This window comes from Neopelma chrysocephalum, unplaced genomic scaffold, assembly GCF_003984885.1.
Source record: "Neopelma chrysocephalum unplaced genomic scaffold, ASM398488v2 Primary Assembly neopelma1_299, whole genome shotgun sequence".
In the NCBI taxonomy this organism is placed as follows: Eukaryota; Metazoa; Chordata; class Aves; order Passeriformes; family Pipridae; genus Neopelma; species Neopelma chrysocephalum.
In genome coordinates this window covers 1,704,557-1,727,489 of record NW_020897961.1, presented here as the reverse complement: position 1 = coordinate 1,727,489, position 22,933 = coordinate 1,704,557, and the positions used below count along the sequence as shown (strand labels likewise).

General features: G+C 49.2%; 1 protein-coding gene across 1 annotated transcript in view; it reads right to left on the bottom strand.

Moving 5' to 3' along the window:
• GALNT17 (polypeptide N-acetylgalactosaminyltransferase 17) overlaps positions 1 to 22,933 on the bottom strand; it is a 216,473-nt gene that overhangs the window by 139,790 nt on the left and 53,750 nt on the right. The window contains exon 2 of the mRNA XM_027704952.1: positions 17,053 to 17,236. Coding sequence (XP_027560753.1) covers positions 17,053 to 17,236 — 184 coding nt within the window. The remainder of the gene's footprint in view (positions 1 to 17,052; positions 17,237 to 22,933) is intronic.

Genomic DNA, 22,933 nt, shown 5'->3' with positions numbered 1-22,933 from the left:
CTCCGTGATCCCTCAGCAGAAAAATCACCTGGAATCACGGCAAGTGCTCCCGGAGCACTGAGAGGCCACAGAGCGGCCAGGAATGTTTGGAAACCACTTCTTCCTGCTCAGTGATTGAACACCATCCGCTCCCTTACTCAATTAATTCCTTTCTCCTCCTCTCTGGGGTGCGAAGCCACTTCCATCAACCACCTGGAATGACACTGCCCAGCACCAGGGAACTGGGAGCCCAACTCCAATGGATTCGACACATTCCCTGCCCCAACAAAAGCCATTTATCAGCAGGAATCAATGCAGCTCATGAACCAGCTGGAATGTGGACTGTTCCAGGACAAAACTGGCACGTCCTGTCTGATCCTTCAGCTTCAGGGCAAGCCATGTTTGCACAGAGGTGACTGTGGATGTCTGTGCTCTGGTGTGACCTGACACACTGTGTGTGCTGCACCTTCTCCAGCCATGGCAGCACCTTTCAGAAAAAACCACATTGCATTAAAGAGACAATAAGACACTAAATTCTTTCAGGGCAGGGTCAGGTTGGATCCCAGGAAAAAGGTTCTTCCCCCAGAGGCTGGTTGGGCACTGACCAGGCTCCCCAGGGCAGTGGGCACAGCCCCAAGGCTGCCAGAGCTCAGGGAGGGTTTGGACAACACCCTCAGGGACAGGGTGGGATTTTGGGGTGTCTGTGCAAGGCCAAGAGTTGGACTGGATGATCCTTGTGGGTCCTTTCCAGCTCAGGAGATTCTGTGATTCCATGATTATGAGCAGCAGTGTGGGTTCAGAGGGGAGCTGGGCAGTCCCACCACAGATCACAAAGCAGAAATGCTGCTCATCCTCAGAGATCAGCAATCCCTAATCCCAGGTGCTGCATCAATGATTATATTCATCCCTGGCTCTAGAAATTATCTTCTACCTTCCATAGTATTCCTCCCTGATCCACCCCCTCCTGCAGCACACACAGAGCCCCAAATCTTCCAGACCATCACCTTTTTTCCCTCATTTGTGCCTTTTGTGTTGCCTCTTTCCCCAGATCCAACAAAAAATGCTCAGGAAAGTTTGAAGTGGATATGAATTCCCATTAAGTAGACAGTGCAGTTGTCCCCATTCCCAGTGAGGAGGCAGCATTCCACACCTCTGGAAGCATTCTTTGGTCAGAGTGCCATGGTTTTCAAATATGTCCAATCTTTTAAAGGTAATACGTGGATCTGGATAAAAAACAGGCTGCAGCAGCCCATCTGAAATGATCCAGCAGTATCCTGATTTTCCTAAGGATGGGGGTGCAACACACAGGTTGTCAAGATCCAGAGACACAAACTGGGAGGAGCATCAGATGGGAAAGAGGTATTAGAAAAACACCACTGAAGGGAAAGAAGCTGCAGAAAACTGATGGTGTTTTTAAATCACAGTTTTAATGTGGAAAAATCTAAGCCAACCCCCAGTGCCCTAAAACACTGGGATAAAACAGCCCCTCCATCTGTTTGGAGACGTATTTTTGCATTGTGTGGAACTCCAGGGACACAACATTTTGCCACGAGCTGTTTTCCTCCAGGCTGGTGCCATCTCAACATTGCCCTGGGCACAGTTTGGAGCCTGAGCAGAAGTTCTTCTTGCAAATTTGGCCAAGTGCCCCATGGTCTGCAAATCAACACCCCAGAGCTGATCCCAGCACAGCTCCACCAGCACAATCCCACAGCAAAGGTCACTTCCAGCTCCACGCTCAAGTTCCTGACTGCCTGGGATGCCAACACCATGGCAAGGGAAGCCAAAGGGAAAGTTCAGGAAATGCCAATGAAAAACAGAAACTTCTCATCAAGGGAAGCTCCCAAACATGGCCCACAGCACATGGGGAGATGTGACACACAGGGGTTGGGTCCTGGGCTTTGTGTCCTTCCTCCAGCATAAACCATGGAATTATTAACGTTGGAAAAGCCCTCTAAGATCATCAAGTCCAACCATTCCCCAGCACTGCCAAGGCCACCACTGTCCCCAAGTGCCACATCCACGTGGCTTTTAATCCTTCAGGTCTGGAGACTCCCCCACTGCCCTGGGCAGCTGTGTCGGTGCCTGACCACCCTTGCCATGAAGAAATTTTCCCCAATATCCAACCTAAACCTCCTCTGGCACAGCTTGAGGCCGTTTGCTCTTGTCCTGTCACTTCACAGAATATTCTGAGTCGGAAGGGACCCACAAGGTCATCGAGTCCAACTCTTAAGTGAATGGAGCACACAGGGGGAGAAGAGCCCGACCCCTCCTGCCAGGTGGGTTCAGGCCACTAGAAATGCCCATCCCTCAAACCCAGCACACTGAGAACACTCTGCAGTGCCCATGTCACACACAGGGGTCCCTGCTCTGCAACTATGAGAAACACACCCGGGAGAAAAGGTCACCAAAACAACAGCAGGTTGCTCTGTGTGGAACAATTCCCTTGGCCTGACCGAGGCCCAGCACTGGGAGGGATTAGGCAGCATCCTATGGGATGATTTTTGGAGCTCACAGCACTGGATTATGCTCTCAGGGAACACATTGATGGCAGGTATTGAGCCCATCTGCTGCTGCGACACAGGGAGGGTGTGAGGAGCCTCCAGTGCCCCTGGGCTGATTGCTGGCCCATTGAACAGCTCCATCATCATTAGCTTTGATGCTACACCATCACTCATCCTTCCAGAAACGCCCCTCAGGGCTGTTCCAGACACAATTCTCTCCCAGTGCATGAAGGGGCCACCCCTCCTTGTCCTTTTGAAATGCCACCAGCAGGAACCACCATGGAGAAAGCTGGACACTCTAGGTCTGCAGAATGCCCACGGTTTTAGGGCTCTGTGCTGCTCCCACACCCTATGAAATGATCCCTAGAGCTACTTATGGGGTCCTATGGACCCTCTCCATCTTTTTTGTGTGATCAGCCATAACAGGCACTTGTGAACTGGGCAAACAGGAATAGTTTGGCATGAAAACCTTGGCACAAAATGGGGCACCCAGATCACAGAATGGTTGGGTTGGAAGGGACCTTAAAGACCACCCAGTTCCTTTGAGATTCTATGTGCCTGTGGAAGAAGACAGGGCAGACAAAGAATGGTGGTTCTCTTTATGGAGAGCCCACTCCTTCAGAAAAGATAATCCTGATGATGGGTTTTCAGAGGTTTCCTCTTCTCCTTAGAGGGCCCAGATCTCCCCCCTCCTCTTTATGTTGAATTCTGAGCCCCCAGTAGTTCCCCAGTCTGGATCCTGCCACCTCCATATTAATAATTTCTTTGCTGGCCATCACACCAAATAAATCCAGCTAACGTGATTATCAGGAGCTTCTCCCTTCCTGACACTTTAGTCTTGTATAAGGCTCGAGGGTTTGAATATTTAAAGAGGCAAATATCCTTTTGATTAGTAGAATAAATGATTCTTGTTACTTCCTGTCCTCAAAAACAGCGTCGGCGTCAGGAAAGTGCTCGACTGTGTTGGCACAGCTTTTACAGGGCTGTGGAGATGCTCCTATAAAACATGGCTCAGCAGCAGAGAGAGAGTTCAGCTTAATAAGCTCATGCATATTTAAATGCCTTTTCTCCAATGATCTATGGAACTGCCACATGAAAGCCAAGGGTGAGTAAGAGACAACTCGGGCAGAATTTCTGCACAATAAGTGGAATTCTCCCCCAAAATTGCTATCACAGATTGCTGCTTCTCCAAGCTCTTGGAAAGGCAAGCTGGGGCAAACATCATCTTGCAACTCGAAGAACCCCCAAGAACCTCTCAGTGCTGAGGATGCTCTGACCCTTCGCTTCCCAAAACTGAGAGCATTCCCCAAATTACGAGGTACCAACCATTTCATCCCATTACAGAGACAGAGCAGCAGGACTCCAGGGGTGGAGCAGGGTCCCCTGGGGTGGTGTAGGAGCCCACAGCCAGCCTGTGGATCCCTGGCACCAGGAGCTGGAGCTGAGGTTGCCCTGCAGCCCCTGGTGCAGCCCGTGGTGGGGCAGCTGTGCCCCTGCAGCCCAGGGGGGGTCACAGAAGTGCAGAGACCCCCCTGCAGCCCGGGAGGAGCCCCCACTGGAGCAGGGGATGCCCGAGGAAGGCTGTGACCTCGTGGCAGGGTCCTGCAGACGGTGGGGGGAGAGGAGCCCCTGCCAGAGCAGGTTTTCCTGGGAACACTTGTGGCCCTGTGGGAGACCCACACTGGAGCAGCCAGAGCCTGAGAAATGCACCCCATGGAGAAGTGGCCCACAGGACAGCAGTTTGTGAAGGATGGAGTCAGGCTGGAGAAGCTGGTGAAGGACTGTCTCCTTCGGGAAGCAGGGGAAGGGCAGCAGGAACAACGTGTGATGAACTGACTGTGACCCCAATTCCCGCCTCCCTGTGCTGCTGGGGGGAAGGAGGGAGAACTTGGGAAGGAAGGAGGGGTGGGGGAAGGCATTTTTAAGATTATTTGAGTTCTCCCTCTCCTGCTGTGATTCTGTTAGCAATAAATTTAATTAATATCCCCACTCTGGGTCAGTTTTGCCCATGATGGTGATGGGTGAGGGATCTCTCCTGGTCCTTCTCTCAACCCACAAACCCTTTGTTATGTTTTCTCTCCTCTGTCCAGTTGCAGAGGGGAGTGAGTGGGTAGCTGGAGTCCAGCCAGGGTTAGCCCACTACACAGAGCTGTTTTTGGGGTAGGTGAAAACACCTTTTTTCTCCCCTGATCATGGGCAGCCCCAGACTGAACATCAGTGGAGGGAGCCCTTCACCTCCTGGCAGAGCCAGGGATTTCAGGGTGGCAATCCCACCAGCAAACTTCCTCCACCGCTTCCCAGCTCTGCTCAGGTAGGTTGGGATAAGGCTGCCAGTGCTGTAAGACTTCCCTGCCAAATCTCAAATGAAATCCTTGGTGCAGAGCCTTAAGGTAGGAGTGTCTCACTGGAATAGATCTCCCAGGAATTCAAGATTTTGACACCCCCCAGGACATACTTTGGGCAATGAAGAAGAAAAGTGGCCAACACTTGTGCTCCCTGGAACACAAGGTGGAACGATGCCATTGCAGGAATAAAAATGGTATAAAAATGATGGACTTAAAGGCACAATGGACTTTCAGAGATAGTTCTTCCTTTTTGTGATAACAGATCCGCTCTGCTGACGGGTTTATGAGCTGGGAAGATGAAGAGGGTTTTAAACCTTCTCTGTTACAGACAGAAATCCCTGCACAAGTTTACTTAACCTCTGTCAGAATTGGATCAACCTTGGCAGAGGCCAAATTCCTGCCTGGTGAATGTCCCACAGCTCTGCAATCCCAACATCCCAGAGCTGCCACCACCACAACCCACCCCCAGCACAGGCTGCTCACCCAGGGCACCCTGACACACCTTTGGGAGGAGAGAAGCACTGCTCTGGTTGGGGAAAGAATAAAAACAAGTCACAAGCACTACCCAAAGGGTCAAAACTCAGGGGATGGGGCCGATTTTGATTTTCATTTCTACTCATATCCCAATTTCAGGTACCAGTTAACTGAATGCAATTAACCGGCTGTAAATATTGGTGTCCCCTCCATGATCAGAGGACATTAAGGATGGGGAATGAATAAACTGGAAGACACAGGTAGTGATAGAGTTCAAAAGCAGTGTCTGGCCACACCATCAGTGCTTTAATTTTTTTAGGCAATACTTTCTTTTCTGGTGCAATAAATGGCCAAATGTTCACTCCAATGTGCCAGAAGTTTGCCTTTATTCCCTGGATGAAGATCCACACCACCACTCCTGTCCTGTGGATAGATTTGCTCCTCTGTGGCTTTTCTATTGTTGCATTCTCCACCTCTGCCAAAACAAAACACAAGAGACACACAAGTGGGAGGCAAAGCCAGTGAGCTCAGACCCCCAGCACACAAGGAGGAAGGACATCCAGTTTAACCAGTGCAGAACTGTGACACCATTAAATATAAACCAGGCAGGTTAGGGAGGGATCTAACCCACTACAGCCAGTCACACAAGAGCTGAATTGCTACAGGATGAAAAAAAGCAACCCACAAATAAAAATACTCAACCTCCTGACTTCAAAAAAACCCAAAACACTCTTCTGTAATTTTTAGTGATGAGCAGAGGTGCCCCACTGGGGTATCACATCCTTTTTGCTATTCCTGCCTTTACCTGCAGAAATCCAAATGACAGCAGACAAATACCTCCCACAGACACTGGGGAAGGTCTTTTATTGTTAGTCCATCCCAGAGAACACGATTTAAGGCTAAAGATTTGTTTGCTGCCACAACAGAGATGCTGCCAGGGGTACCTAAAGCCTGACACTCCTGACACAGCTCCTTTCTCACCCTGCCACCACCAAAAGGAGACAGATGGATGCTGCACCTTCAGGCTGGGAGCACACACTGCCTCACTGGATGTGTTCTTAGGCAGCACTGGTCATGGATGTGACACTTGGGGACATGGTTTAGTGGTGGCCTTGGCAGTGCTGGGTTAAGGGTTGTAATCCTGATCTTTGAGGGCTTTTCCAACCTAAATAATTCCATGACATACTTGGCCGGAGTAGCCACAAAACACAGCCAACTCATAGCATCTACAGTGACACGTGGGCTGAACCTTCCCAAGACATTTTTGTCACCTCCACCCACCAGAGCTTTGGATGCACACCTGAAAACCACAGAGCTCTGGAATCTTCTTCCCTCTCATCCTCACCTTACCAAGGTCATTGGACTTTTTCCCGCTTCCCAAAACACTTAACAAAAAAACCTACCCCAAAACCTCCTCCCACCTGCACAGCCAAACCAAACCCATCAATACACAGCCAAGACTTGGCTTTTCTGCCTGCAGAAAAGTCCCTCCTCAGGTCCCTCCTGGCCCAGCAAGATGAACTTTGCATTGATGCAGCTGAACAGCTGGGAGGTAGATTCTGGAGTAAATTCTGAGGTAAATTCCAATGGATTGAAGGATTTACTCATGTCTGGGCTGCAAAGCACGGTGGTGAAAGTACAATATGTTATAAATCACACTGCAATCTTCTGCTGGCTCCACACACACAGTGTGCCAACACACTCAGGCAGGTTCAAGCTTGCTGCATTCCTTAATCCACAGGCACTGCTTCCCACCTCTGCCTTACACATCTGTGCTGCTTCTTGCCTTTAAATCTCAATGGGAAAGGGAAAACCTGAGCTGGTGACAATTGCACAGACTGATACCAAACAAGGTCCATTCGTGCTCTCCTCCAAAATAAAGCTTCCCCGGGAAAGGAACTGATCTCCACTTGGCTTTTGTAAAGATTGTGAACAAGCTGGAAAGAAAGCAAGTGCTCAGACTGCTATTCATGCTGCCACTTCCTAATCATGCTCCATTCATTAATTGCTTATTATAGCTTGGATTTTGCCGATTCAGTTGCACATGTCTTCTTGCAGAAGGGACTGTCATTAAATATTAAACCAATTGTGTCTACTCTATGAAGTACAGGGAAAATCAAACCATTTTCTGTGACCCAAGCATCTTAAAACACCTACTGCTGTCTGGTACAGCTCAGTGTTCAGAGGATCAGAACAGTTTTTCTGACCCCTAAAGCCTTGAAACTCCCCACATTTCCCCAGGAAACTCGATTTTAAAGCACCTACTTTATTTCCAGTAATTCTTTTTTCAGAAATGTGCTTTATTTTAGAATGAGGGTATCAAAAATAGGCAGTGCAATTCTGGGGTCACACAGACATTTCTAAAGGCACATTACTTGGCAAGCTCTAACCAGAAATTACCTACAAAGTTTTAAAAGGAGAATGTAGAGAACAGCATTTATTTTTGTGAGAGGCTGTTGTGATAAAGTTCTTGGGTAGATCTAAGGCAGATAAAAGCCAGAGCAATACAAGTGTCACATCCCCTCAGCCATGTGAGGGTGACACTCATGTACATGAGCTGTTCCACACACAGAGAGGAAGAAGAGACATTGGGATTTCCTCAGCCTCAGATTTAGCAAATGTGGGGACAATGGGGAGGAGAAGATGGGGAAATTCAGTAATGGACTCTCAAGTTGCTCCAAAGGGTTCAGGCTTTGTGGTTGATTGTGCTTTGAAAGGAGCCACGGGCTGCAAGACACCCTCACCCCCCACCAGGGTCACCCATCTCTGTGTCCTTCTCTCTGCCCTGGAGAGCCCCCACAGCACTGCCCTGGGGGCTGGAAAACTCACTAAAGGACTTCAGGACCAACACTGTCCAGACACCAGTGTTGGACTCACCCCCTGCCTGGTTTGGCTGGGAATGTGCTGTTTAATCCCAGGGTGTGCTGAGCTGGGAGGGATCCACAAGGATCATGGAGTCCAACCCTCAGCCCTGCACAGGCCCAGCCCCAGGAGTCACCCCCTGTGCCCCAGAGGATCAGCCAAACCCTCCCTGAGCTCTGGCAGCCTTGGGGCTGTGCCCACTGCCCTGGGGAGCCTGGTCAGTGCCCAACCAGCCTCTGGGGGAAGAACCTTTGGCTGAGATCCAACCTGACCCTGCCCTGACACAGCTCCAGCCATTCCCTGGCTGCTGTCCCTGGTCCCCCCAGAGCAGAGCTCAGTCCCTGCCCCTCCTCTACCCCTCCCCAAGACGTTGTAGCTCCTGGGGCAACAGAAAAGCTCTGGAGCAATCCAGGGAAGCAACACAAACACACAGGCTTTGATTTCTTTGGAAACCAACTAAAGAGGAGTGTATCCAAAGCTTAAATTGGCTCATTTATTTCCATAAGCACAGTTTAGTCACAAGCATTGATGATAACACAGGTATTTTTCAGCGCTGGAGTTCGGAGGAGCACAAAAGCAAGTTGTTAAATTACACTAATCCCATCCTCTGCCAAAGTGATCATTTAATACTTCTGTTTACATTAGCAAATGTTTTATAGCACACTCCTCTGATACAAGTCTTCCCTGAAGCATCATGTTCTGAACTTACAAGAATAGGTAATAATTCTGGAGTCTGGAAGGGAGAATTGACAATTAGTGGAATGTATTGCAGAAAAAAACTCGGTGCTGTGTCTATAAATCCATGGTCACAGTGTTTCCAGATGACACTGTGCAGCATAATGACAGTAAGAGAATCTCCAAACAGCCACTAAACAAACTGGAGTTACCTTCCCCAAAGCACTTTCTTACCGAGTTTAAAGATGATGTTGGGCCTTCTAAGCACTGAAGTCTTCTGCAACTTCTGACTGCACACACAGAATGTGCTTCAGTGAGCTCTGCTTCAAAAGGAAATGAAAGAAAAAGCTGTCTTGTGTCCCTACCTAAATCCACAACAGAGACAAAACATAAAGCCCTAAACTTTTCCACAGGGAGTTTGACATATCCAGTTCTAGTGGGATTTTCACGGCTCCCTGGAGCCAACCCCAGCTGCCTCACGTCCAAGGCACCTCCAACAGGTCACAGGAGCAGCCTTAAAAATAATCAATAAATATAAAGCACTGCTGAAAAAGTGTGTCTTTGGAGTCTCAACTTGCCCAATTTTCAAGAAAAAGCAGGATCTCCATACACTCGTATGGGTTTGCACCAAAGAGTAAAGATCAATACCTGTGTTTATCCAGCAGCATGATGGTTTGTATTAGTGCTGGAAAAGCAGTGGAGCAGTAAAGAGGCTTTTTCCTCTCTGCAAATCATTGCAAAGGCACCAGAAGCTGCAGTCCCACCCCTGGAGAGGCTGCAGGCACCAGCAGCACCTGCACTCACAGCACAGCAGCTCTTCAGAGCTCCAGGGCCTTGAGGAGGCAGGAGAAACAAAACCCAAACTGTTTGAGGTCTGAAACTGGGTTTGCTTTACCTCCTGTCCCTGGAATCTTCAGAGCAGAGAGGGGACAGCTCAGCCACAGGCTCAAGAGTTCCTCTGGAGAGCACCAGGACCTCACAATGGTCTGAAGCTTCCTCATGAGGGGCAGCACCCAGGGAATGGGCTGGAGCTCAGGTTGGATCAGGTTGGATCTCAGCAAAAGGATCTTCCCCCAGAGGCTGGTTGGGCACTGACCAGGCTCCCCAGGGCAGTGGGCACAGCCCCAAGGCTGCCAGAGCTCAGGGAGGGTTTGGACAACACTCTCTGGGATTGTTGGGGTGTCTGTGCAGGGCCGGGAGCTGGGCTGGATGATTTTGCCCCTCACTTCAAGAGAGACATTGAGGAGTTGGAGCGTGTCCAGGGAAGGGAACGGAGCTGGGGAAGGGGCTGGAGCAGCAGGAGCAGCTGAGGGAGCTGGGGGGGCTCAGCCTGGAGAAAAGGAGGCTCAGGGGGGACCTTCTGGCTCTGCAACTCCCTGACAGGAGGGGGGAGCTGGAGGGGTCGGGCTCTGCTCCCAGGGAACAAGGGACAGGAGGAGAGGGAACGGCCTCAAGCTGTGCTGGGGGAGGGTCAGGTTGGACATCAGGAGGAATTTCTCCATGGAAAGGGTGGTCAGGCACTGGAAGGGGCTGCCCAGGGAGGTGGTGGAGTCCCCATCCCTGGAGGTGTCCAAGGAAGGACTGGAGGTGGCACTCAGTGCTCTGGGCTGGGGGACAAGGTGGGCATCAGGCACAGGGTGAACTCGATGGCCTGGGAGGTCTTTTCCAACCTCAATGATTCTGTGACTCTCTCTTTGTGGGTCCCTTCCAGCTCAGGAAGTTCCATGACTCCCTGTGCTGCCTGGCAGAACAAAAATCCCTGGAGCCACACAGGGCTGGGACAGATTGGACAGGATGGCACCCACGGACAGAAAACATCCAGCAACTTGTCTCTGGACTGCAAAACTCATCTGGTTTTGGTGATCCCTGTTCTGAGGCAGCTCCTTTATGCTTTGTCACTGATACTCACTGCTTGATTTCTTTACTTGCTCTCCCAGAAAATTTTCAGGTGGCTTCTTTCCAAGCACTGGAAAATATTACTTTTCCTTTTTTTACGGCTGAAACTATAAAAAGCCAAGGGCAGGAGTGTTTTTCATGCAATGCTGGATCAGACCCACAACTATCTATTAGGAGAGGAGACACACAACTAGTTCTGAGTTTCTCCTGGAGATGTAAGTACCTTTTAATATACTCCCACGTGTGATTCAAAGAGAATTTCACATCTGAAACAGTCGTGGCTTTTTCCTTCTTATGATCTCTTGATTCCTTACTAGATTTTCCTTCAGTTATTTGATGAAGAAAAAGCACTACATCTTGCCTCCCTCTTCATTTTTATTGTTTGTGTGTGGGATTGAAACAAAACAAAAGACTCTTGGCAAAAGGTAAAATAATGTATTGTAGTAACATATTGTGCATGCAAGAGACAAAGAGCTCTTTTGACCTCCTCTGTTTGCAATAAGGAGCAATCACAACAAATAAACAGCCACCAAACTCTATTTCCAAGCAAATATCACCCTCATAATTCAAGTAGTTTGTTTTTGTCTTCTGAAGTGCTGTCCTTCTTCTCAGACTCAATTCATCAAGCCTGGCTAAACACCCCGGGGCAGGACACGACTCAGTAACTGGCACATCACAAATGTGCCACTCAGGAACGTGCCAGCTCCTAAAGACCTGAGGAAACCGTCAATAAAGAGCCCCCTCGCATCTTATTTGCACATCTCAGCCACATCTACCAAACCCAACGTGCTCCTTTGGGCAGGGAGGGAAAGGCAAAAAGCATTTTGCTTCGAGCAAAGCTTAAAGGAGGTGGTGTAACCTCAATTTTGAGGAGGAAATGAGACACTAAGACCAGTGTGAAGGCAGGTGTGGTCTCGTGGCCCTCCAGGCCCATCCTCCTGGACAGTCTTGATGTGTCTAAGTCATGTTCATGACTTTCCAAATGTGTATTCTGTTTGGATTATAAGGCCAAAATGGAATTCTTTGGCCCTGCAACATTCCAGTAAGCTGAGGGGAGGCTGAGACCCAAAGGCATGAGGGCAAGAGGCTCTCCAGGGGTGGGAGAGACCCCAAAGGGCACAGGGCCTCTCTCCACCCACAAATGTTGCAGCATCCAGCACTGACGTACTGAGAGCCCACAAAGGGCACACACAGACCAATTTAAAGAAAAATTAAATCAAGGCTTGATTTAGTTTCTTTAAGTTAAATTATCAAAAACAACCCAAATTCTACCCAGAAGCTAAAACTCTCCATCTTTTGCACCACATCCCAAAGAAAGACTTTCAAGACTTGCTGCTGCACGAGGTCTCTGGTAATAAAACCAGCTCAAGCCAGATGGTGCTAAAAAGCCCAACTGCTCCCAGGCTTCCAGAGAAGGCTCCTGTGGAAATAAATGGGTGATTCAGCTGCTTGAGACACTTGAGAGTAATGGCTCTGACTCAACCCCCAAACACAACACCAGGAAAAATTAAAATCAAGGCTGTGATATGAAACTGTTCCATCTTTAGCAGTGGCTGCAGGTGATGGTAGAGCTCTGCCCAGGTCATGCTCCAAGGCCTCGTGGTCCCTGTGGTAACACAAGCCAGGGAAATGCTGGAAAAAGCAAATCAAGCTCCCAACACAACTCCAAAGCTTTTCTATCACAGAATCACAGAATGGTTTGGGTTGGAAGGGACATAAAAGCTCATCCTGTCCAACCCCCTGCCATGGGCAGGGACACCTTCCACTAGCCCAGGTTGCTCCAACCTGGCCTTGGACACTTCCAGGGATGGGGCAACCACAGCTTCTCTGGGCAACCTGTGCCAGGGCCTCCCCTCCCTCACAGGGGAGGATTTCTTCCCGATATCCCATCTAAACCCACTCTCTTTCAGTTTGAAGCCATTCCCTGTGTCCTGTCCCTCCATCCCTTGTCCCCAGTCCCTCTCCAGCTCTCCTGGAGCCCCTTTAGGCCCTGGAAGGGGCTCTCAGGTCTCCCTGGATCCTTCTCTTCTCCAGGTGAACCCCCTCAGCTCTCCCAGCTGTCCCACAGCAGAGGGGCTCCAGCCCTTGGAGCAGCTCCATGGCTTCCTCTGGAATTGCTCCATGTCCTTCCTGTGCTGGTACCCCAGAGTGCTCCAGAAGGGAATGAAACCCTTTGCTTACCTATCAGGGGAAGAAATCCAATCTAACCCTGCCCTCTGTCATTTTTAAGCCATTCCCCTCCATCCTATCACTTTTCCAAAGCCCCTTTCCATGCTCTGGACCCCCAGGCAGGCAGGAGGAAGGGGGCAGTGTGTCCTGCTGGGAAGCCCTCAAGTCATCTGAAAAAAAAAATCAAGCTGTGGAAGTTCCTTATCATTTCCCCCATTCCTTCCTCTTCACTTGAAAATCCTGAGCCTTCCCTGCACGGGAGCAGCTGTCAAGAGATTTGCAGCAGCAGGAATTTGTCATCCTCACCCAGTGATCCAATAGTCCCAACAATCGTGGGTATTATTTTACTTAAATCTACTCCTTAATCCCATAATGCCATAAAATACCACTGAATCAGAGCTTAGCAGGATTCCAGAAAGGAAGAGACTTTTAAAGAGATAATGAGAACTCCACTTTTATATTAGAGAGGATTGAAAGGAGAGAAAAGAGGAGGCAGAACGGACCAGATGGGCAGATTACTTCATAGTTTTCCTTAATATGATTTCTTCAACCTGAAGCATCTGGTAATTCCACTATCAGAGATTAGATGCTGGATAAGATGGACAGGCAGACTGATCCAACAAAGCAATTTTTATTTTCCTGCTGCACACAGGAGAGGTTCCCATTAAATCACATATCACAGAATAAAAGAGAGGTACAGAAAATCTGGTAGCAAAGCAGGGAATGTTCCAGTCCCTGGGATCCCATATAAATATGCTTCACTTTCAATATAGAAAACAACACATCTTCCTAAATCCCCCCATCCTCCACAGGCAGAAAATGCTGGGAGTGGCTCAACAATAAAACTCACAGATCAGCCTTGTCCTTCACAGGTTTTTGCAGAAAATTGAAGAAAAGCTCTCCAGCTCAGTTTTTTTGAGATTTGTGTAGAAGTCCTGCAGCCTGCAGGCAGCACCTTGGCTACTTCCAATCTGGAAGCTGTAATTGTTTTCCAGAGCAGGCAGGAATCTCATCTTAAAGGCAAAAAACCCCAATCAGACAAGTTAGAAATGTGTTGCCTGTGCCTGTCTCATTATGCCACTGTTCTGTAGCAAGTTCTGAAATAAAGTCCCTTGCACCAAAACATCAGTCCTGCCTTATTTTAGCTAAAGGAGGAGCTTTCTTGGCTATCCAAAATGTAACATGTTCTGTGATTCACTCTCAAAACCTTGCAATGCTCACCCAACACAACCTTTGCTGCTCAGCACAAGGTCAGGCCCAGGAATATCAATATTAATAAGCTCCAGACTAAGGTCTGACAGGCCCAGCTCCCCGATGGCACCAGCAGCACACATTATTCCATGTATCCATACTGTCAGCAGCACTTTTTTGGGAATCAGTGCAGTGCAACACCCAATCCTGTTCCAGGGGTGACCAGCAGGGCACGGTTTCAACCTCCCAGCCCAGGGGAGCACCCTCAGGTTTTAGGAAGGGAAAAGGAAATCTCTCACCCTGCATTTTATAACCAAAGCCAAGATGATAACCCAAACTACCAAAAAGAGACACCATAGTTCCTCAGATCAGGGCAAACAAGGTAATCCACATCCCTACTCTTGCTGCTGGGGAAGATCTTGTCTTCTCCTAAGCACCATCCTGTACCCAGCACCTCCGGGACCATTTTCTCCAGGGAAAATCACCTCCCTCCTTTCTGCTGCCCCTGGGCAGGGACAGAATCCCCTCAGCTGGGAGTGGTGCTGCCTCCTCATCCCCAAGCCCTGCCTGCAAACCACCCTGAGCAGGGACACCTGAACCTCTGAACCTTCAGGGATGGGGCCGAATTTCCCCGGAACTCTCCTTCCTCTGCCTCCCTTTGGCCACAGGCACAAAGGGGGAGCAGGAGGAGCACTCACAGTGACCCTGCACCACATTAATCTTTCTTTAAAAAGAGAGAAGATGGAAAGGAAAGGATGTGAGAGCAGCAGCCACTGCCAGGCCCAGTCCCAGTCCATCAGTATTCCGGTTCTTTCCTTGAACCAACAAGGCTTCACTATTATATTTAAAATTAACATGCTTTGTAATTCTTATCAGCTGGAAGGTTCTCTACAGTTTTTCCCCCACTAATGCTGCAATTTCAAAGCCATTTAGGCTAATTTCCTTTGACTGGAATCTATTTTAATCAGAGCCCAGGATACTTGACTTAAATGGTTTGTGTTCAACCCTTCATAAAATCAGCCATAAAGCTGCAGGCACGAAGTACTGAGAGGAGCCTGGAGCCAGAGGTAGGAACAGCTGAAACTTTTCAAATCCTCCAGCAAACTCCAGCCTATTTCGTACCAGATAAACTGTTCTCTTGCATTACCAAGACAATTGATCCCCAAAATTAAAAAAAAAAAGCAACAAAGAAAACACACTCCTGAAGTTCTTAAATAGATAAAAGTTATGCAGCTGCAGTCAGTGCCACAAATTCTCTCCAGAGGATCAGCCCAGCTCCAAAATGAAGCATTTCTAAGGAATTGCTGTGCCTGCTCTGTCCTCTCCACCACTCTCCCATGAAATGATAGATAGTGGCACCAAGGGAAAATACAATGCGAGCCTAAAAATGTCAGAATGAATCCTTTTCTTCCCCCGAAATCTGAAAAAAAACCCATTACTTCCCAAATTAATTCTCAGGAAGTAATGCTGAAGTCAGAGTTCTGGATGAGAAATGGAAATAAGCAGCTCAGCCTCAGGTAACAGCTCGAGGAGGTCCCGCTCCAAGGATTTGCATTGTAGTGGGATTTGCATCTCGTGGAGCCAAAGGTGCAATTTGTGGCTGCAATTCAGTTTGTCCTGAACCACCCCAGCAAAACTGCAGCCTGGGCCTCCTCTCCTTGGAAAACTCAGCCGAGGATTTGGGTTGTCAGTGGTTGACAGCCCTGGAAACTCGGAGTGGCTGCTTGAAATTCCTGCAGCATTTGAAGAAGGGAAGGAACAAAAGCTCTCCCAGCCTGAACAATTTGCTGGAGTGAGGGAGCTGCAGGATTTTTAATGCAGATGCCAAGCAACAGCTTTGTCACTGCCCCCACGACACAGGCATTGGACAAGTATCTTCCAGCATCTAAATCTCTCCCAGCTCCTTTTTTTATCAGGGATTTCACTCCAGGCCTGGATAAATTGACACTTTGCTATTTTGAGGAACTCTCCACTGGCCATATCTAAAATTAACCTTCACAAAGATAAACTCACAGCGTGTCTTTTCTCCCACTCTGAGGGAAATGGTGTGTCACCTCTTTTTAGTCTGTTCTTCTGTGGTGCTTGGCAGGTAAACGTCACCATCACCTTAAAAGATCATTCTGGCAAAAAACTAGAGGGAGGATGTTGCCACCCGAGCAACTCCCTTGAAAGGCCCAGATCTCCAGCAGGAGATCCCACAGTGTCCCAGGAGGAGCCCAAGGGCAGCCCCAGAGCCCTGGAGGTCCTGCAGGGATGTGAAGGAGCTGATAAGGGAGAGAGAGGGAGAGTCTTTGCACACATTTACAGGGTAATAAACACCAAGGTCAACAGCTCAGGGAACAGCCGCGGCTGGTGAAAGCTGCTGTGAGACTCTGATGGCACCACTCCCACCCAAAGTCATGGACTGCTTTGTGAAAACAGAGAGAAGAGTGGGAAGAAAATCACTTTTTTTTCCCCCTGATAAATCATCTTAATGAATTATGTCACTCTCTGCAGCTACTTGGAGCCAGGTGGAGATCAGCTTCCTCTCCCAGGGAACAAGTGACAGGACAAGAGGGAACGGCCTCAAGCTGTGCCAGGGGAGGTTCAGCTTGGATGTTGGGAAAACATCTTCACTGAAAGAGTGTCCAGCCCTGGCACAGCTGCCCAGTCACCATCCCTGGAAGTGTTCCAAAAGCACGTGGATGTGGCACTTGGAGCTATGGTTTAGTTGTGAACACCCTGGTGCCGGGTTTGCAGTTGGACTCAAATCTTAGAGGGCTTTCCCAACCTTAGTGATTTTGTGATTCCCTGATCTCAGTTTCAGCCAAACTACCCCAGTTGCTCATTCCTGAGCAGGACCCTGTGAACAGTCATGAGGGAAGAGCCAAGAGTCCCAAACCAGAGCATGGAAACCACCAGCATTCCTGTGGTGCCACCCCCAAACCCGAGCACTCCCTCGTGGAGCAACAGGGACTTACTTGGTCGGCCGATAATCCGGGATGGAACGATCCAGAGAGATTTTCTCACTGAGGTAGGAGTTGTAGCCATATTTCTCATGGGGTCCCTTTGCCTTCTCCTCCTCCTCAGGGGATAGGGTGGCTGGCAGGCCACCCTTCCCACGCCCCCCATAGCCTTCGATGAGACCGAGTGACTTGGACAGACCTCGAGAGAAAACAAAGACCACCAGCACTGTTAAAATCCATCTCTGTTCTTTCCAGCCATCAAAGACATTCAAATACTCCAAAAATCCAAGGTTGGGTTGTTGAAAACATTCCAGATTCCAGTTCTCTGGCCCAGTGCTGGAACAAAACTGCCTCAAGTCTTGGAAGTCCTCCTGGCTCAGGCACGCTGTTCCTGATAGCTCCACCACTGGCATCCGAGTGATAACCTGTCCCAGGGATCTCTGTATTTATTTAGTTGTTAGGGAGGTTATTTAGGCCTCCTTCCCACTCTCAGAGAGGTAATTACACAGAAGGTTAGGTGTCCCCAGGAGAAGGAGAGGTTGAACACAGAGTAAGAATAAAATAGGGTTGGTTAACTGCCAAGTGAATGAGTTTTTGCTCGGTGTGAGCAGTGAACAGCATACAAATGTTACGGATTTAAAAACAATTTCCCCCTCAAAGCTTTCTTATCTTTTAAAGTACAGCATTCCCAGACCTTTATCAAGGGGAATTATTTATTTATATGTGCAGAGCTGAGGGAAATAGGCAAAGTTCAAAACATAAAGAGCTCTGTGCATGATTTGGTGCTGACTGTGGGAAGCCAAGTTCAAGCTCATGTTATTATTTATTAGACAGGATACCTGGAATTTTAATATTTTTCATTTGCAGAGACTCTCTCTTTTTGTCAGAAACATAAAAATAATGTTGGGTTTGTTTGTTTGTTTTGCCTTTTTTTGTTTGTTTGTGTTTTTAATTAAAGACACCAGGGTAAATTCTCCTTTGTTTCAGTGGCAGAGCAGGACAGATTTTGTCACCTCTGTTGCTTTTGAAGGGACAATAACCTTGAGGTTGTGCACAGGGTTTCAGGATGAGCTTGGTCCAGCTCCCAAACCTCCCATGGACCTCCTCTGCCCTGGAGAAAACATTCCTACCTCCCCACAAGACACAGATTTAAACACATTTTTCCTCCAAAAGTAGCATAGAGAGGCAGAAAGAAAATCACCTGGGAATGTAAATCACAGTTGGAAGCACGGGTTGAATTATCATTGGTAGTAGTATTAGTATTGTTATTCCTGTTATTGTTGTTATTCCTATTATTCCTTCTGACAAGGAACCTCTGCACATCCTTCCCTGCTCCTTCAGACTGCTGGAGTCCCTCTGACCACACTTGATTAGATTTTATCCCAGGATAATCACAACAAATCAACTGCCAGGAGCCACTGGCTGTGACACAGGGATGGATGACACATCCCAGCTGCCTTGTTCCATCTCGAGGCTCAGAAGAGCCAGAGGAGCCGGTCAAGAAGCTGGGAAAGGGGACACTTTGTGGCCTGCAGGAGGTCAGGAGATCACTCTGTGAACTTCCCAACCCCACCCAGGGGACACAGCCGGGTTATGGAGGGAAGAGACACCAATTTCATGTCACACACAGACCGCAGCAGAGTTAAACAGCATTTTTTAAAAAATATTCTCTCACAGAGACAATTCTTCTCAAAATGTCTGTTTCTTCCTCAAAATCTGATCTTTCTGCCCAAACACATTTCCTCAGAGTACCCCAGGTCTTGCCCAGGTCATCAGCTGAGGGTTTTACCACTCTAACAGACACACTAACAAAAACTCAGTTTATCATTTCAATTCCTTCTTCTTCACGTTCCCCATGAAACAGTTCCACCAAAATCCGTAACAAATTCTTCCTGTCTCTCCAAGGACTGGAAGGAAGACTGACCTATGAAGCCCTTCCACAGCTCACTTCCACCACAGGAACCCTCAGCCTCCACCAGTTTGCTTTTAAAGCTTAATTTTGCTTTTCTGGATCCATTTTAACACATTTCTCACTCCCCCAGTGCTCTTGCTGTTGGTGCTTTGAATCTGGAAGAGGGGCTGAAGGGCAGCAGGGACTTTCTGAGTGGGCAAGGCCTGGCAGAGGCTCTGTGGGTGAAGGACCTCGGTGCTGGGCAGTGGCACCTGGGGTTCCCCCTCAGTGGGATATCAGAACCCAAACATCACAGCACCTGGCTCTGTTTAAAGCAGGTTTTAAAAACACAATCTGGGTTATTATCAAGAGATTACAATCTGAGCTTAACTCAGACACTGAAGGCAGAGCTTCTCCCAGAGCTCCACACTTGCAGTCAGCAGGGACAGACTCATCCCTGCCAGGCTGATCCATCCACCACAAGCTCTGTCAGCCTCCCTCTCAGTCTCTTATCTCTGTCCAGACCAAGGGAATTGGGCTCCCAGCTCCAGCACCTCAGGGAAGTACCTGGAATTCCAAGTGAGGGATCCCCGCTTAGTGTTCCAAATCCCAACAACCTCTGAGGTCACACCAGCCTTTCCACGATGGTGCAGCTGAGCTGGTCTTTGCAGCAGCAGGAGAGGCCTGGAACAAGGATACCTTTGCCAAGGAATTCTGCAGGCTGGGTGTTCCCTCCAGCCAAACCTTCAATCCACCAGTGACACCGACTGGGAGAGAGGAGTGGGAGCTGCTGGACAGCACCAGAACACCTTTACTTGGCTTTCTGTGGTTCTGTTACACAGCAAAGATACCCCAGGGGATGGTGCACTCTCTGTCTCTCCCAAGGTGCAGTCAAGGCATGGGCAGAGCCCACACAGACCCCTCTGTGCTCCCGTGCTTGGGAGGAGGCTCTGCTGTGACACTGCAGAATGAGGGACCTGGTGAAATGAAGCCTCTCTTGAGGAACCAGAGAGAGGCCAAGACATGATTTATATCCACCAGCTCTGACTGACAAACCCATAATGCCATTAACTGCTTTATTCTGTGACCACAGTCGTGACAACTGGACACACACACACATCCCAGCACACGCTTCTCTCTCCTCACTGAGTACATTCCCTTATTTCTGCATGTTCTATCTTTATACTGCTCTAAACTCCGTCTCAGAAAGTTCAGATAAATCCAAGTCATTTAACCAAGGGAGTCAATCAAGGTGATCCATCCATCTGTGTTGGGCAGGGCACTGCTGGGATCCATCCCCCTGCCTTCCAGGAGAGCAGCCAGGATATCCCACACCCCCACAGGGAGAGTCATGGAGATGAGTATTCCCAGGTGAGATGTGACAAGGAGGATCTCCCTGTCTGTCTGTGTGCTGGTTGAACATTTCCTCCTCCAGCCTGGGCTGTCAGGAGGGCTCAGCCCTGAGCAGGGATGTCACCTTGGTGTGCAAGAGTCGAGGAATGTTTGGCAAGAAAGGTAATTCCTGTCCAAACAGAAGAGGAAGAAATTAGTTTCCAGCTGGCTGGAAAGGTGCCTCAGGATAGGCAGGACTGGAAACAAATGGTTCCAGCAAATCCTCGTCCAGTCAATCCTTTTATTGTTTTTTATTCACCACATTTTGGGCTGCACAAAGGGCACCTTTCTGTGAGCTTGAGGTACTTTTGCTGTAACTTCAGAAGTTCCCCTCAGCCCAGCCCATGTGGCTGCTTCAGCCAGGCAGGAACCTTCTCACAGGGAGCTCCCAGGGCTTTACATCAACCCACATTTCATGTCAGAATCCCAGAATATTCCCAGTTGGAGGGGACCCGCAAGGATGATCAAGACCAGCTCTTCCATGACTGGCCCATACAGGGATCAGACCCACAACCCTGGTGTTATCAGCACCATGCTCTGACCAACTGAGCTAATTTTGGGAGCACAGAGACACCCACACATTTCCCAGGCTTAAGTGAGGGCTCACTAAGGGCTCCCCTGATCTCCAAAGGACCTTTTCCAATCCCTGCTGACACCCCTGTCCCTGCAGCAGGAGCCCAGGGTGTCGGGAGCAGGGAGCTACAGCCTGCAGGCTTTGGGAGGTGGCACAGAGACCTTCTGCCATTTCCTGCCTGCCCTTTGCAGCCTGCATAGAAACACCACAGGACAAGGGAGCTCTCACTGTGTCCAAACAGCAAAGTGAAGGAGTTGGTGCCTCTGGAGCCGCAGGAGCAGGAGGGGAACAAACCTCTGAAGGCAGCTGATCCCCACACAACTGTCCAGGGCTGGTTTCCAGCACAGCCTTCTGCTGTGGCCTCCTACCAACATGTGCTTCCCTTGGAAAACCTCCAGCCCTTTGCCAAACTTCCTCTCGAGGGGCAGCTCTGATCTGTGTGAGCAGGGACAGCAGCCAGGGAATGGCTGGAGCTGTGTCAGGGCAGGCTCAGGTTGGATCTCAGCAAAAGGTTCTTCCCCCAGAGGCTGGTTGGGCACTGCCCAGGCTCCCCAGGGCAGTGGGCACAGCCCCAAGGCTGCCAGAGCTCAGGGAGGGTTTGGCTGATCCTCTGGGGCACAGGGGGTGACTCTTGGGGCTGGGCCTGTGCAGGGCTGAGGGTTGGACTCCATGATCCTTGGGGGTCCCTTCTAACTCAGGAGATTCTCTGATCCTGTGATTCTATAAAACTTTTTTAAAATCAGCCTGGAGGGGCCAGAAGTCACACACAGAGACACAAGGAGCAAGAAAGAGCAAGAGCATGATCCTGTCAGCTTGTTTCCTCCAGGAACAGGGCTAATAAGCAACGAGTCAAAACTGCTCCCAATTCACAGAGTGAACCCTTCATCATTCTGGGCAGGAACCAAAGCAGAAATGCTGAACCACTGCCAGAAGGTCTTTCCTGATGTCTGCTCCAGCCCATCTACAGGGATAAACAGCACTAATCCCCCTCAAAAAGGCTTGATCTTGGGAGACATTTCACTCCCTGGGGAATTCTGCCAGCTCTTGAGGTGGTAATGAGCTGCATCACCATGAGATGTTCAGAGCTCTGAGCAGCCAGAGCACTCCTCCCAAAGCCACGTTCACCCAAGCTCCTTAAAAACAAAACCAGGTGGGGATTTTTTCAGAATCTCCTAAAAATTCTGAACTTTGCAACAAAAGGAATATATTGCACTTATACTGCAGGAATAGAAGGACAAAACCCACACCACTTAAAGCTGCCAAGATCTGAGTCCCTTCTACTGAAATGGCCAGACGTGGCATCCCTGGGGACTGGCAAAGAGTTGGTTTTCTTCAAGGTGATGTAAAAATTTAATCTCTACAGCAAAATTATTCCTAGGCTGAGTACAGTTCTAGTAAATATATTTGCCTCTTCTTAAACTGGCAGTGTATTTCCTGAGGAGACAGGGGTTTTCTAGGATAGAGAAAACCTTTAGTAAAACACAATATTAATGGGATACCCAGCCTTCATTTCCAAACAGTCTCCCTGGGAGCTGCTGGGGGGGAAAAGCATTTTGCTCCATGTCAGCCTGGATGAAGGAAAACATTAACCCTGATCTAAACCTCAGCTGAGCAAACTTTAAGGTGGCTGGGGAAGAGGGAAGAGGACCTGAAATTAAAAGGCATCTCTGATGAAACAGGGGTGTTGAGCCTTAATGCTGAGGGTGGAAAAGAACATCAGCCTTCCAGTACCATAAAGGGGGTCCCAGGAGGGCTGGAGAGGGACTTGGGACAAGGGATGGAGGGACAGGACAAGGGGAATGGCTACAAACTGCCAGAGAGTGGGTTTAGATTGAATATCAGGAGGAAATTCTCCCCTGGGAGGGTGGGGAGGCCCTGGCACAGGTTGCCCAGAGAAGCTGTGGCTGCCCCTGGATCCCTGGAAGTGTCCAAGGCCAGGTTGGACAGGGCTTGGAGCAACCTGGGCTAGTGGAAGGTGTCCCTGCCCATGGCAGGGGATTGGAACAAGATGATCCATAAGGTCCCTTCCAACGCAAACC